This window comes from Euphorbia lathyris, chromosome 2 (genome assembly GCF_963576675.1).
Source record: "Euphorbia lathyris chromosome 2, ddEupLath1.1, whole genome shotgun sequence".
Lineage (NCBI taxonomy): Eukaryota > Viridiplantae > Streptophyta > Magnoliopsida > Malpighiales > Euphorbiaceae > Euphorbia > Euphorbia lathyris.
Window position 1 is genome coordinate 39,647,774 of NC_088911.1, and position 16,314 is coordinate 39,664,087.

The 16,314-nt window shown below is 35.5% G+C and overlaps 1 protein-coding gene across 1 annotated transcript; it reads right to left on the reverse strand.

The window, feature by feature from the left end:
- Positions 1-2,317: 2,317 nt before the first annotated feature.
- On the reverse strand, positions 2,318-7,897 carry LOC136217883 (agmatine deiminase). Its single transcript, XM_066004571.1, has 10 exons — positions 7,672-7,897; positions 7,069-7,182; positions 6,890-6,979; positions 6,666-6,744; positions 6,336-6,391; positions 6,142-6,220; positions 5,434-5,568; positions 4,556-4,788; positions 3,100-3,258; positions 2,318-2,637 (listed from the first exon to the last, which is right to left on the reverse strand). Exons 1-10 carry the CDS (start codon positions 7,759-7,761, stop codon positions 2,542-2,544), a joined length of 1,131 nt encoding a protein of 376 aa, XP_065860643.1. The 5' UTR covers positions 7,762-7,897; the 3' UTR covers positions 2,318-2,541.
- Positions 7,898-16,314: the final 8,417 nt, after the last annotated feature.

The following is a 16,314-nucleotide window of genomic DNA, read 5'->3' on the forward strand; positions in this document are numbered from 1 at the left end:
TTTATCTTTTTTATAAAGATTTTATTTTTTGTTTAAGAGGTGTGTTGCAATTTTTTTAGGTCTAAGATTATTTCCGCAACCGTTGTTTCTTTTAAAATTTAATTTTCTATATTTTTTTCTAAAAACATATTAGTGTTGGGCCCTCCCTTCCTTGGATCCTGGGTAGATACCCCTCCTGTCTGTATCCAGGGACAGCTTGTTGGCTTCCAACAAGACCGAAATAAGGATCTAGTCAAATTGATCTCTAAATCCGTGCAAATCTTGGTAAGCGCAAGAAACTCTAGCTGTTCAGAGAAATAAAAAAGATTGAACTCCTTCAACATGTTTAGCATCTCACGAGAAAGGGAAAATCTTAGTCTCACTTCAGCATTTGGGTAAACACCTTGCGTATCCTAGCGGGGCTGAAAACACCCTCTGGTCTTGAGAAGGTAAGCTAGTGTCCATCTTGTTTAGCGTCGGATAAAAGACCACAATCTATTGGTTCCTTTAAGGTAGGGGTTGAAGGTTATTCATAAACCAATGGGTTTATTTTGTTTGAGGAGCCAATTTTTTATGTGCTTTGATTTTTCAACATTTTTGGCGGATTTTGATTTTCGATGAGCCATCGGTGTGTTTTGGATATTAAAAAAAATGGTCAAGTCTTCAGAATTTTCAAAAGAATGAGATTTTTTTTGGAATGATTTCTTCTCAAAACTTTCTTACAAAAAAAAAACAAACAGAAAACAAAAACTTATTGTTTTGAGTTCTGAAGAAATTTCCAAAAGATTGAAAAAGTAAGCAGAAAACTATTTCAAGTTTGATCTCCTCCTTTTACAGGGTACTAAAGGAAGATGATGAGATGACACAATTAAGAAAAATATTTTTTAATCATTACACTGTTTTGAAATAATCCAAATGTCAAAAATAGTGGTAGAAATTCACTCGTTAATGGCATTGATTAACGAGAAAAGAATGTTGAAATGAACGTTATCTGTAAATGCGAAGAGGATAACGCCATGTTTCAGTTTCACATGGTTTGTCAGCCATTAATGATAATATCTCATGTTTCCATCTATTTCTCTACTAAGACATAAGCATGCGAGAACATGTCAGTGCAAAATCTGCCAAAACAAAGAGAGATTTTTCACACAATTTATAATAATACACACGAACCAATGAGACATTCTTCCCAGTAGTGACTGTCAAAACCACGTGGATCATTCAAAAGAGATTTCAAGGTCATGTACATTCCTACCTGTGAGTGATGTCGTGATTTGTGAAATCATAGATGCAGCCGTTCAAACTGTTACTACGGGCTCTCACCATTGATTGACCGCCACGTAGATCTCAACTCTCATTTAGGACATACAATTCTATTTTTTTCCTATAAATAGGAAGTACACAGTACACTAAAAAATACTCAATTCATTTTCTTTGCTCACCTAAATTTTAGGTTATTCAGTATCCTTTCTCCCACTAATTTAAGCATGAGGGCTGACTCTTTTTTATCCCTTTTCTGTCTTATTTTATGCACATAAAGATCCTATCAAACTCAAACTCAACTTAGATTGTATAACAAAGAAAATATGTTGGCAAAGATTTTACAACTGATTTGAACAAAACCAACTTTCCCTCTACATGAAAGTTTCCGGTATGCCACGATTGAAGTTTGCAGAAGACCTTATCCTTCAAAATACTGAAAATCTCACAACCACTTCTGTCCGTTAAAAAGGGCAGGCCAATATATTTACCCCTCCTCTCAATTTCTTGAACTTAAATATTCTATTAGAAGAGTTGCTTTTGCAGCAACGGTATATTAGATGTGATTGATTATGCAAATCTCAATCTTTTAGGCTTGTTGTGGAACAATTGGATCTAAATGTATGAGTTGTTCATTGGTCATTGTATAAGTTTTTTGGTGCTTAATAAGATTTTTGATATTTCCATGAAAAAAAAAAAAAAAAATTATAATTTTAACAAGGGCTTTTTCACATAGAAAACATGGATGAAATGTGGCATACTTATGGCCAGAATTTGTTAAAGAATAAATTAATAATCAGAACGAGGTTTATGACATGAATAAATATTGTACGATTTTGTCAATCTAATTAATATTGCAGTTCACCCTTTGAAATATATAACTGTCATTATTTAAAAAACCAGTCCACTTCATTTATAATCATGGACATAAATCTAAAAAAATGGCACTTGCTAAGAGAAAAGTCGCCAATATCAGTAGCTTCTAAATTTTGTTCTAGTTATCATCAACAGACTACATTTTACATGTAGAGAGATTTAAAATGAATAGGGTAATACAATCAAAGAAAATCAGACCTCATACTCATAAAAATATTCAGTGTATGACATTACGATTTCAAATTATAATATTCTTTTTTCATATAATATTACATTTTACAAAATTAGATTTAATACTAAGATACAAAATCTGATCTCTTCAATTCCTAATTATTAAAAAAAGAAGCACAAAGCAGGCTATGCTTATAAAGATGATTATTAATAATGAGACAACATAGTCAGGTGAGAAAGTCACATCACATTAGATTAGTAGGTAGGAGGCAGTGCAGGCTGTTGTTGAGTGATGCAATGAATGTTCCCACCGGCCAATACTATCTCCCTTGCACCTTCAATTCTCACCACCTGCCTCAGGTAACAATTTTCACTTTTAGATCCCAAAAATAAGCTCACTTAAATGCTAAATTAATAGCTATGGCTTTTTCTGAACCTATCATGTCTCGCCACAATCATCCAACCAAATTCAGTGTTAAGGTTTTCAGTTTTCACCTATATTGTAGGGAAACTTATGTTGTAGGAAACTTTTCTTCATAAGCGTTTCTGCATTTCGTATCGGTTTCTATTTTCATTTCCATTACTGTTTCCTAACTAAATTTTCTTAGAAATAACGTTTCTAGGTATCCATTTCCGTTTCAGTTTGTGTTTGTGTTTCCGTGCAACATAGGTTTTCACAGCCACATAACACCTCCTGGCTTATAGTACATCGATTATGCACACCCTTAAACACCAGCTCCATGCTCTAGATAGATCATTATGTTTCATGAAGGTTGTGAAATTCGAATAAGTTGAACAGAATTATTTGCTTACCTCGTAATCTGGGAAAACTTGAGAGAGGACATGAACAGCTTCCTCATCCCGTTCTTTGTCCCCAAATTGTGGTGTGATGATCCCTTTATTTGCAATGTAAAAGTTCACATAGGAAGCTGCAAGTCTTGTGCCAGGAAGTCTTGGTTTTGCCTCATCATCCTGTCATAGAATCATTCAGTTGTAACATCTGTAGAAACCATAACGTTTTTAATTTCCAATTGGATGGCTAGAGCTAATATTGCCTGGAACAAAAAAGTGGCAACATATAACAAGGGCTATATGAAAATTTGAAGACTTCGAATCTCAAAGCATTTTAACATCATTATGCAAACGATGACTTCTTTTGACCATCATCATTAATTCAAAACAGTGTTTCAAATAATGAAAACATAATTCAACTGAGTCAGCAGTAAATGCCATTACCTTTTATTTGGTAGGTTTTGTAACCACTGGCACATACAACTACCTTTTATTTCTACAGTGCAGTAGAACATATTCCAATAGGAAATGGCCCATACATAACATGTCAGCCATTCTAAAAACGTACTCCAAAGTAGCTGAACAAAAGGATCAGCAGAGAGAGAGAGAGAGAGAGAAACTTCAATAAAAGAGACCATTATGACAAGAAAATTTCTGGTGGCACTATTCATCAATTTTACTCTTTCCACTAGTGCACATTACTTGAAACTAATATATGTTCTTTATTCTTATAAAAAAAAAATATATATATATATATATATATATGTTCTTTATTCTGCTTCAATTTGGAAATTTGAACTTCTTCCAAAATTGATTTTCATTATTGGTACTTTTTCCTTAATAAAATGGTATCTGATGCTATTGCTAAATTTTAGACATAGCCAAATAATACTGCAAGGAATTATCAAATAACTCACAAAGAGCATAGCCCTAAGATGGACATAAGAGAGATTGGCGAAGTAGGACATGTAAATGATCCCCAAATTTTTCCGAGCAGAGCTCAATGCTTACAGCAAAGTTAAAACAGAATCCATTTGCAACTAAAAGAATTTAGGAGTTAGCAGAAAATTATGTCAAGAAAAACTAAACAACAATAATATTCTTTGCTACTTTGCTGATTGGAACATACAGCATTTAAAAAGAACACAAGTAAACAAGCAAGTTCTTCTCACAAAGTCACATGTTTCCAATTGTTTTTTTGTATATAATATATAAATATCTACTTAGCAGGTGAATTTGCTTTTTTTATGCATCAACAGTTTGATAATAAGTTCAACTAAGCCTTTGATTGGATGAAGGGTTTGGAGGGGTTAGGAAGGGAAAGGTTTGGAAGGGTCAAACACAAATTTTTCTCCTTCTCTGCAAGCATTGAAACCAGACAAAGTACCAATGTTGTTTACTTTCAAGGATTAAGTGTTTAATTGAATAGTCTTACACAGAGAAATTGAATATGAAGTCTGGAGGGATTAAGTCTTACTTGAGTAACTCCATTAGCTTCTTCATCTGTCATGTACAGTGGTCCTGGTACGTGAAGTTTAATTATCTGCAACTTCCTGCCCCTAGCATCAGTAGCATTTGAGAGCACAGACATCGCCTCCATGGATCTTTCAAACTGAGGATCTTTTTCATCATCAGTCCAAGACAATAAAACCACACCAGGCCTCGCAAAGCAGCACATATTATCAATATGGCCATTGGTGTCATCATCACCTATTAAACATCAAAGTAAAAGATATTTCATTGGTTTTAAAATGAAATAAAATAAAAAAGTCACGAGTGACTTGATGCTTACCATTTATGAAAATGCAACTTCAGGACCTAAATCTTATTACATGGGTTGATACAAATTTTATATCAGAATCCAATTTAAGTATAGCAAGGGAAAAAGAACACAGCTATAGAAACTCAAGGTTATGTAACTGTCAGGTGTCAAGAGATTTTATTAGTTTCATAGTAGTGTTTCATGGTGTTATTTCATATTTAGGTCAAATGAACAAATATAAGGAGAATCCTTGTGGAGTTCTAGGAATTAAGGTTCATGATCGTGGTTTCCCGCATTTCAAATCCACGTCTGATTTCTTCAAATGACCTAATTATGTTCCATGCATTGGGAGGGTTCTCAATTAAAATCAGAATCTAGCCATATGATTTTCAGGAGAACAAAAATTAAAAAAGAAAAGAAAAGAAGCACACTCGAAACCAAAATAACAGCAAAATCAATCATAGTTATTCAAATATTCATACACAGGAGAAAGCCAAAATACTAACTCAAAAAATTCTATCGTAGACAAAAGTTAAGAATAAGATGCCTTAATAAAAAATATACAAATTGTCAAATATTGTAGAACTACATACCGTATAGTCCACGAGGCAGCCAAATAACCTTCTCCACTCCAAGATATTCCTTAAGTTGATTTTCTATTTGCTCTTTAGACAAATCTGGATTCCGGTTTTTGTTCAAGAGGCATTCTTCAGTGGTAAGGCATGTCCCTAAATGAACAGCAGAAATGCTGGATGAATTGAGTAAGATCATATGCTTTAAAGTAAATCAAAGAATTAACAATTTGATGACCTAAGGGCAACCGATGTTTGCAATACTAATACTACTTGAAATCGATAATCTGGAATTGTCAGAAACTGAGTTAATCATAATTAGACATGCTAATTCCACTACACTGATAGAGCTATCCCCGTCTAGAATATACATACCTAACATCTAATGCAGCCCCAATAAAGTTCAATGAATATTGCAAAGAAACTAGATTTCTTCTTCTTTATTATGTTTCTCAACTAGGAAAAGTGAAAGAAATCAGCTTATGATGAAAGAGAACTTTCCCATATCTTTCATTGGTCTTCAGTTTCAAACCTCAATCATATATTTGCCATGGAGAATATGCAATAAGAAATATGTAGCTCATTGTTCAGTAATACTTATTTTATATTGCAATTTCTATTTAATATTCTATCTTTAATCAATTAGAATATAATCTCATTTCATCTGAAAGATAAATTTAATATAAAATGTATTTTCAAATCCTTGCAGTAAATTAATACGTTATTTACCTTCTCCATCTACATGGATGCTTCCACCTTCAAGAATCATGAAATGAGGAAACCGTGGAAGCTTCTCGATTCCAAGAATCTGACACCAAATCATATTAGAATTAATTGCTATGACACTTGATGCGTAGATATGTGAAAATGAAAAATTATACAAAAGTTAAAAAACCTTAATCTGTTTTGCTAGAAAAAACTACCTTCCTTGCAACAAGAAGGTCATGGCTCCAATCTTTGTAACAACCATCATCAACCCCTACAAGTTTCCAAGTTAGACCAAGTTTGAGATCTGATGCAGCAAAGAAACTAAAAATGGGTAACAAAGCTATAAGAGATAATAATAAAAGCTATTCTTGGGCCTTAACTAACTACTTAAGCTCCAGGGGAGTACCGTAAAGCATTAAAATTCCAATATTAACATCATTTAGTATTGTCTTTGACATGAATTGATTGTAATAGGTTAAACATACATGCATAAACTCATAGCTTATTCACAGTGACAGACATGAAATCTGAATATTGAATATCACCTCCCCAACTGTTAAAGGTCCAATCGATGCCTGCAATCCTTTGCTCTGGTGGACCAGAATTTGATGACTTCACAACAATCTATAAACAATGGCAGAACAAATAATTCAGAAAAAGTATAAGTACTTAAAAGAAAAGGAAGGTTGCAAAAGAAAATAAGAAATGATAACTGAAAAAAAAAAAAGCATCAGCCTATCAGGGTCCACCAAAGCATGGAAAAACTCACAGTTGGCCCTGTGTCACGGAACCAGGAATCATTCATACTCATCTCAACTAATCTGATATGTGCTGGTAACTGATTCCGTGCATTTTCCCACTAAACAAACAATAGACTAAATTGTTAAACTCAGTTGTAAAATAAAACAGAGAGATGAAAGGTGTCCATGTCTAAAAATGCCAGTCAACCTGAGCTGCACTCCCACAAATAGTCACAGGCTCAAACTTTGAAATTGCAGTTGCCACTTTGACAAAAACTTGTTGTGCATGGACTGCATTGTCTCGCCAGTTGTCTGGTCGTTCCTGCAACCAGATTGAATTTATATCAATAAAATTGTAGCAACTTCCGTACATTTTTCCCTTGACTAAACAAACATGAAATATAATAGCAATCATGGTTATATCAATTTGTCCCTGTCATATCCGGAAACTGGCAAGCTTTATTAGAGACAATTTGTGCAACCATAACTAAACACTACAGATATAAATTGCACAACAGAAACACACCTAGCAATTAGTAATTATCAGATGATAAAAAGCAGATCATACATTACAAATAAGCATTGGAGAAGAAGAAGAATAAGAAGAAGAAGAAGAAAATCGTCTTTAACAGAATGGAAGAACAATAACAATTTATGAAAGAGTTTTGTTTTAAGAGTTTTAATCCGGAAACAGAAGAAACCCCACATACCTCAAACAATAAAAGGCAGTATGAACCATAATAAAAAATGATTAGCTTAGAGATATGCAGGTAAAAATTATTGAGCAAGAAAGATATGTCTAGAAACTTACAGGCCAACCTATCCAAGTCTGCGAATGAGGCTCCCACTCTGCAGGCATGCGATAACCATGGGAAACCGGCGATCCTACCATATCACCCATTCTGTCTCAGATGTGCAGTGTTAAGAAAGAAAAGGAAGAAGCCGGGAAATGGAGTGGACTGCGAGATAGAGATTCGAAGAAGATAACACCTTCTCCCAACTCAACTATACTCGAGAGTGGAAGACATTTACCAAATTGATTTCAATTTTAATACATACTACTATTTATTCCTTTTTGTTTGGACTCTAGTCTCTACCTACTATTTATTCCTTTTTGTTTGGACTCTAGTCTCTACCTACTCCTCCTCCGGTTCTCCCCCCAATAATACAACCGCAGCCAGACAACACGTGGTGAAGGTTTTTTTTTTTTTTTTTGGCGCCGTATCATTTAAAAAAAACAAGATTAACCTGAAATTAGCTTAAAAAAGCTAACACCCACTGCATCTTCCAACAGAAAGAAGATAAATAATCAGAATGAGAAGATAAGGTTGTGACGCCCAACATCTTCTCGTGCCCAGCCGCCGCCAAACGATCCGCTACCCGATTTTGCTCTCTGAAAACATGGCTGAAACTGATGAGGTCAAAGGAAAAACAAAGCCTTTTAATATCTTTGATTAAATTTTGGCTATTTAAACAAATAGCTTTTTTATCGGATATCATTTTGATGGTCTCGAGGTTGTCAGATTCTACAAGCAACTTTTTCAACCCCAGACTCTTGGCCAGTCTAAAGCCAGAAAAAATCCCCTACAGCTCAGCCGAAAAGGAAGAACCCAAGCCCAGATTATGAACAAACTCAGACAGCCAAGCACCCCCATCATCCCTTAGAACACCTCCTGTAGAGATTTTATCGTCTTTGAGGCAAGAACCATCTGTATTTAATTTCACCACCCCTTCCCTAGGCCTACACCAGCCAAGGACCGTATTTAATTGCGCCGTATCATTTCCCGCTTGTGATATTCACTTTTTTTTATATATTATTTTATATTTAAAATTATTAATTATTATTACTATTAAATAAAAAAGATAAGGTAACATGTCTAAAGTTTTTTGGAAAGTATTAATTTAGACTCTACGTTCAAAATAGTATCAATATAGATTTAACGTTTACAACATAACATCAATTTAGGCTTAACGTTTATAATATAGCATTAATTTGGGAATTACTTAAAACGAAGAAAAAGGAAAACGTTATGCATGGGTCATCCTAGGAAGACCAGTACCACAAAGATCTGAAAACAAAATGTCCTGGATGCCTGCAGGAGGCGCATCACACTCGTGAAGACCCAAACTCAAACTCCATGCGTAGTTTGCCATCCAATCTGCAGCCCTATTACCTTCCCTTAAGACATGGACGAGCCGCACCTCCCAGTCTCTTTTATAAAATTCACGACAAGAAGTAAGAAGCCAGTAAAAACGGTGTCGATGAACCACATCCTGACTAACAAGTCTAATAACTACCAAAGAGTCCAACTCAGACACAACCTTGTGGTAATGTCTATCCCATGCATACTTAAGACCAAAATACAAACCCCAGAGCTCAGCCAGTACCGCTGTACAAATGCCAAGATTCACTGCAACGCCCCCTAACCATCTTCCAGACTCATCACGCAACACCCCACCGGCCGAAGCGAAACCTGGGTTACCTTTACTAGCTCCATCACTGTTGAATTTAACCCAACCGACACCAGGAGGGTCCCACCTTACCAGAACATCTCTTACATGTCGTTCACTAAACCGCTGCTCCACACAAAACGCATTGCTAAACTCCTTTGCTCTAGCATAAATAAACTCCAGCTTATTCGGGGGGATTCCAGTGCTAGGCTCAAAAATAGAAATACACCGCCATTTCCAAATCCACCATACCGTGGACGCAAAAAGAACCGGCCAAGCAATACCACGTCTTGTCCCCTGCTTTACTAGCCCGTGCCGAACCCAATCCTCAAAACCTAAACCATTGAACCTGACCTAATCCATAGTAGGTATCAGACCCCGCCAGATGTCAGTCACCTGACTACAATCCCGAAGGATATGGATCGTCGATTCTGGAAAACCACACACTTTACACGAGCCATCCTCACTTAAGTGACGAGCCACCCTCTTAGCATTAGATAATATACCATCATGAAGCAGAAGCCATAAAAAATAGCGAATTATTTCTGGAATATGCAGGCCCCAACACGCCCTCCAATTAGTATCTGAATCAGCAGTAATATCTGTTGATTGAGTCAGAGCATAAGCAGTCGGCACACTAAAATTCCCTGAATTTGTGAGGCGCCATCGCCAAAAGTCATTACCCTCTGCGCTCGGGAACAACACCATAGAAGGAAGATGGAATAACATTGAACACGGGAGGAGAGTACTCAGCTCATTCCAGTTCCAGCCACCAGACGAGTTCCAATACGATGCAACAGTTCTATTTCTATCCGCAACATGTATATCCGAGACACAAATTTCTGTTAGAGGCTTCTCCCCAACCCAGCAATCAGACCAAAACCTTGTATTCAGTCCATTACACACATGCTGCTCCAGCCCCTTCATCAGCAGCTGTTTGCTTAGAACAATACATTTCCAAAGATGGCTTTGGTTACTCTTGTTTCGAATCTGATCCAGATCAGTACGCCCTCCCATATACTTATGCCGCAACACATGAACCCAGAGAGGCGCCTCATCAATCAACAGTCTCCAACCTAACAGAACGTGACACATCATTCGTTAAAGTCTGCCAACTCAGCGACACATCACATAAGATATCAAAATAGGCCTAAAGTTTGTAGAAAGTATCAATTTAGGTATCACATAGAAAATAGCACTAATATAGGCTTAACATTTACAAAATAATACGAATTTAAGCTTAATGTTTACAAAATATATCCAATTTAACCTGTGTCAAAACAATATTTTTATTTTTCTAGCATGGTACAAATTAAAGAACCCATATTAGGCATCTTGGATTTTGTGTGGTTGTATGGAAACATTTTGTATACATTTTTGATGAGTTGTCAATTGACAATTGATATTTTGTATGCCAATGTGGTCATATATCGATATCATTTTAACTAGTGTTCGAAATTTTGTGGATATTCAATTACTTTTATTTTGCATATATTACATAAGCCCATGAAATTTAGGAGTCGTGGAATCGTTGATGAAAAACAAATATAAGATCTTAATGGGCAAGAATATAACATATAAAATTAATAGGGAAAGAATATAATATGACTAATTATGACGTTTAGCTTAAATTGAATATATTTTGTAAACTTTAAGCTTAAATTTGTAATATTTTGTAAATGTTAAGGCTATATTTGTGTTGTTTTGTACGTGATGCCTAAATTGATACTTTCTACAAACCTTAGACCTATTTTGGTACTTTACGTGACGTGGCGCTGAGTTGGCAGACTTAACAAATGACGTATCACGTTCTATTAGTAATTCCTAAATTGATGTTATGTTGTAAACATTAAGCCTAAATTGATGTTATGTTGTAAACATTAAGCCTAAATTGATGTTATGTTATAAACGTTAAGCCTATATTGATGTTATTTTGAACGTGGAACCTAAATTGGTACTTTCCAAAAAACCGTAGACCTATTTTAGTACCTTATCCCAATAAAAAACTAGTATGGATAAAAAATTTGTCAGATATTTAACATTTTAATATTTTTTTAATTTTATATTATTTACATATAATGATATTAATATATATTTTTAAAATAATTTAAATTTAGAAACGTATCTTTATAATTGTTTGATAATAGTGTTGGAAAGTTGTTGAAGTTGTAATCTATTATTCATGTTGACATGTTTGCAATGTTCTTTTCATTCTTCTATAAAAAAAAATCTAAACAATCTTACAATTTCTAAATATTTACTACACTTTGTCAAATGTCCTTTTAACTAAATTATAGCTATGCTCAAAATTCTTTTTCTACTGCTTTGTAAAATCTTTGATAAATCCATAAATTTAAAATAAACATGCCTTTGGTTTATATAGTAACGAGAAAGATACCCTCGCTTTGCTTCGGGGAAGCAAATAACTAAGAAAATAACTAAATAATAAGATAGCAAATAAAAATAAATTTTTATAATAGAATTTTTCATGAAAATTACCTAACAAAAAAAGAAAAAACTCAACAATAAATGAAATGTATGATTGTCGTCTATATCAAATATGTCGTCATACAATAATCATCAAATGACTCATATTTAACCCTAAAACTCCAACACTATATAATGTCACTTATATATCTCCCTCTCCACACCTCTGTTAACCAAATTGCATATTCACTATCTCTCTTCGTCCACACCAAAGAATGACGTATCTGAAAGAGCGAAAATCTATGGACGAAATCTCTTGCCTCGTAATCATAGAGATACTTCTTCTTATCCTCTTCCTCATGTTATTCGCATATTTCCTTCTCAATATCGTCCTCAGTCCTTGTTGACTAAGAGAAGGTAATATCTTCACTAAAAAAATTGTTTGATTGTGAGTTGAAATTAGAAATTTTGTTTGTAATTTCCTTAATTGTATCGTAATTATATTTTTAGAGAAATTTCGGTGGTTGATCAGTTGGAGGCAATAAAGAACCAATTAGATTGTGATTCTGTCCGTAAATCCTAATAATATATGGAACTAGGGTTTTATTTATATTACTACCTACTTTGGCACCTATAGAAGTGTATGAAAACATCGAATTGTAATAAAAAAATTGTTCAAAAATAGAAGGATACTCTCAGTTTGCTTCGGGTGAGGTGTATCTTATATATTATCCTTATATATATAAATTTTATATATAATCTTTCAAACTATATATTCTCACATAGAAAGCATGTAAAGTTTTTTTTTAAATAATTATTCATTTTTAGTAGAAATTTAAATTTTAAAATACACACTAAGAAAAGGTTTCTTCCATGTAGTCTTTAGAGGAAACAGAAAGTTTATTGATTCAAAAGTACAAAAGTGCAGTTTTGCATACAAAATATAAATAATTAAAGTAAAGAAGTGTGCAAATGACATTTTGCATATGATAAGTGGAGTTCGAGTAGGATGGATAAAGTTGGATGCAGCCAAATGTTTTTTAATATTATATCTGTATATGAAAATAATAAAAAAATTATAATTTTGAAGTAAAATTTGATGGTTTTTGTTGAAACACCTTTCCACATGATTTTGATTACAAAATTATTTAAGTTAATCCATGATTAAGGGGCAATTAAATTTAAGTGCTTTGATTTAATTGTACTAATATGTTTGTTCAATGTTGAGTATAAGTATAAATGAAAACAGAATCAAAAAGTAAAACAGGACGAAGTCAGCATGAGAACACAACACAAGCTGAGTGGAGTGCAACTCAGCATAACTGAAGAAAAGCCATCTTCAGAACAAATACTTAAAGATGAAGCTGAACTAAGAAGCTGAGTAAGAATATGACTCAGAAGCAAAGAACAAAAGCAACGTCAATACAGTCAAACTGAGTGTTCGTCAGGACAGCACGAATGATCCGTTTGCTAGAAGACAAGATCCGACAACTGTCTGCACCAATAATAGAAACCTTGGAATTACGCAAAGAGTCAATTTTGAGATGCATGGGTCAACTGTCTGTTAGCTAAAAGACGAACTGGCGCTAGAAGACGAAACCTGCGGGAAGAAGACAAGTCTGACGCCCGCGGAATTCAGACGACAGGATTGGCCTGCAAATCCGAAGCTGACCAGAACAATGTCGCAAGAAAGAGCCGTTTGAATCCAACGGATAATTCCGGATTCAAATGATTGTGTCTTCAGATTTCAACTATAAAAGGACAAGTTCATTCTTGGATCCTTAGCCGATTTTGCTAAGAAAAATACAAGAGAAAAAGAGAAAAGATACAAAGCACATTCAAACAAGAAAAAGATCTTACACCAAACTTCCATTTCTGTGTAAAAGCTAGATTGATTTTGTAATCATCTAAAGTGCTCTTCATCTAGAAAGAACAAGTTTGTTTCAATTGTAAAATTAAGAGAGTGGTGCTGAGTACTCGGTTTTAAGTACTCAGCGGTAGAGAAATCTAGGTGTTCGGTTATAGCATTTAGTAGGAGTTGAGTAGACGAATAGAGGAAGGTACTCTTGCATATTCAACTGCCTTGTAAATGGTTTGTGCTCTACCTTTAAAGAGCTCAGTATTTGATTGAAAAAGCCCGGAGGGATTCTAGGGACTAGATGTAGGCGGAGAGGCCGAACCAGGATAAGTCGTGCTGAGTAATTTCTAACTCTCTCTCAATATACCTATATATGTGTTGCTTGATTAAATTGCTCAGGATATAAATTGTAAGAGCTGACACTGAGTAATCTTGGTGCTGAGTTGGAAGCTGACCTCAAGTGTTAATTCCTAACTCACAAGTAAAACAGTTCTAGTCAGCATCTGACCAAAGCTGTCTTACACTTCTCGGCCGTGCTAACCTGAACTAAGTTAAGTTAATTAAAGAATTATATTAAGTTAGCATAATTAAAGGAAAAAGTTATATTAGTTCCTAACCCCCCCCCTGTGGAACTAATCACACGGGACCAACAAGTGGTATCAAAGCTTAATAGCTCACTACTCAAAGATATAACTATCTTCAGCTGATCCCGATAAATGGCTGAGAACAGCACTCGTTTCCTTCCCGGAAATCAAACAACACAGATACTCCCTGAGGGATTATCGATTAGTCGGCCCCCCTGTTCTTTGGATCTAATTATACCTTCTAGAAGAACAGGATGAAAAACTTTATTCAAGCCACAAACATGAGTGCATGGCTTGCAATTATACAAGGTCCATACGTGCCTTATAAAACTGTTAACAATGAGAAAGTTGTTAAGAGTGAAACTGAGTGTTCAGAAGATGGCCTTAAGAAACTACAAAACAACGCTTCGTCTATCAATATGCTTCACTGTGCGTTAGATGCTGCAGAGTACAACAAAATTTCAGGTTGTGAGTCAGCACAGGAGATTTGGAAAAAGCTGGAGGTGGCCTATGAAGGCACAAGCAAGGTCAAGGAGTCTAAAGTAAACCAACATATGAGACTGTACGAGCTGTTCGAGATGAATGAAAACGAAGACATCTCGGAGATGAACTCAAGGTTCACCAATATTATAAATGAGCTCAAGAGGCTCGGAAAAAATTTCACCGAAGAGGAACAGGTGAAGAAAATATTGAGAATTCTTCCCAAAAGCTGGCAAGCTAAGAAGACAGTTGTGGAAAAAGCTCAAGACTTGACCACGTACAAATACGACGAGCTGATCGGATCTCCGCTGACTCATGAGATCTCTATGAAAAACTTCGAAGCAAAAGAGAAGTCAGAAGACAAGAAGCAAAAATCATTTGTCATGAAAGCTGACTCAACAGAAGCTGACCCGTCAGATGATGAGGAAATGGCCATGTTCACAAGAAAGATGAAGAAGTTGTTCAGAAAGAACGACAAGAACAGCAAGAGGCCATACAAAATAGGCGATAGGTACAAAGATGAGTCCAGTGACAGCAGATATAAGAAGGACAGCTCAAAGCCTGTCACATGCTTCGAGTGCCATCAAACTGGGCACAGTAAGTCAAGCGGCCCTAACTTAAAGAAAGAAAAGAGGGGAAGCAAAAAGGCAATGGTGGCCACATGGAGTGACAGTGATGAGTCAACCTCATCAGAAGCTAATGCAAATGAGACAACTAATATATACTTCATGGCAGACGACGCTGCTGACCAAAACCAATCTGAGCAAGCTGACCTCTTAGAAGGATCTAATCAAGAGGAGGACTCCAATGAGGTAACATCAATTTTCTTGCTTAGAAATGAAATGGCTAATGCCCTGAGTGATCTATATGCACTGACTAAAAAGTACAACAAGAAAATAAAGGCACTCAGTAGGCGATGTGATGAGATAGAAGAGGTCAAACTGAGTGACCTCCGATATCTTCTCCAAGACAACACCAGGCAAGACGAGAATATAAAAGTCATGCATGGTTTTGTCTCGGAAGTCCAAACTGAGTCAAAGAAACTTAGAAAGGACATCACAACCATACAGAACCAGCTGAGTAAATTGGCCAAGAAAAGGTTCTATCCCAATGCTGAGTATCAGGGTACTGGTCAGCATAGACAGTACACTCAGCATAACAGTCAGTGTGACTATTGTGGGAAAAGAGGACACACCATAGATGTGTGTTGGCATACTCGGCGGAATGTCCAATGTGACTTATGCGGAAAGAAAGGCCATACCACTAAGGTATGTTGGCATGCTCAGCACAATCGTGCTGAGCAGAAACAAAATCACTCTCAAAGGGTGACATATTGTGACTTCTGTGGTAAAGCTGGCCACACAACAAATATATGTTGTCACAAATTAAAACATGATATAGCACCTGTTTATGCTAACCAACGAGGACCCAAAAAGAATTGGGTACCTAAAGATGAATAGTCTAAATTGCAGGTGAGCCTGAGATGCGTGGAGAAATCTAAGCTATGGTACATTGACAGCACATGCTCGAGGCATATGACTGGTGATGAAACTCAGTTCATCACACTAGAGCGTAAACGAGGTGGTAACGTGAGCTTTGGAGACAATAAAAAGGGTAAGATAGTAGGATCAGGTACTATCGGAGGTAACCCTAC

Excerpts from the sequence above, each read along its gene's own strand:
- LOC136217883 (XM_066004571.1), bottom strand. The coding sequence starts at position 7,761 with ATGGGTGATATGGTAGGATCGCCGGTTTCCCATGGTTATCGCATGCCT. Across the intron at positions 6,392-6,665 it reads GACCTTTAACAGTTGGGGAG|GGGTTGATGATGGTTGTTAC; the intron begins GTGATATTCAAT and ends GGAAACTTGTAG. Across the intron at positions 5,569-6,141 it reads CATCCATGTAGATGGAGAAG|GGACATGCCTTACCACTGAA; the intron begins GTAAATAACGTA and ends CTGTTCATTTAG.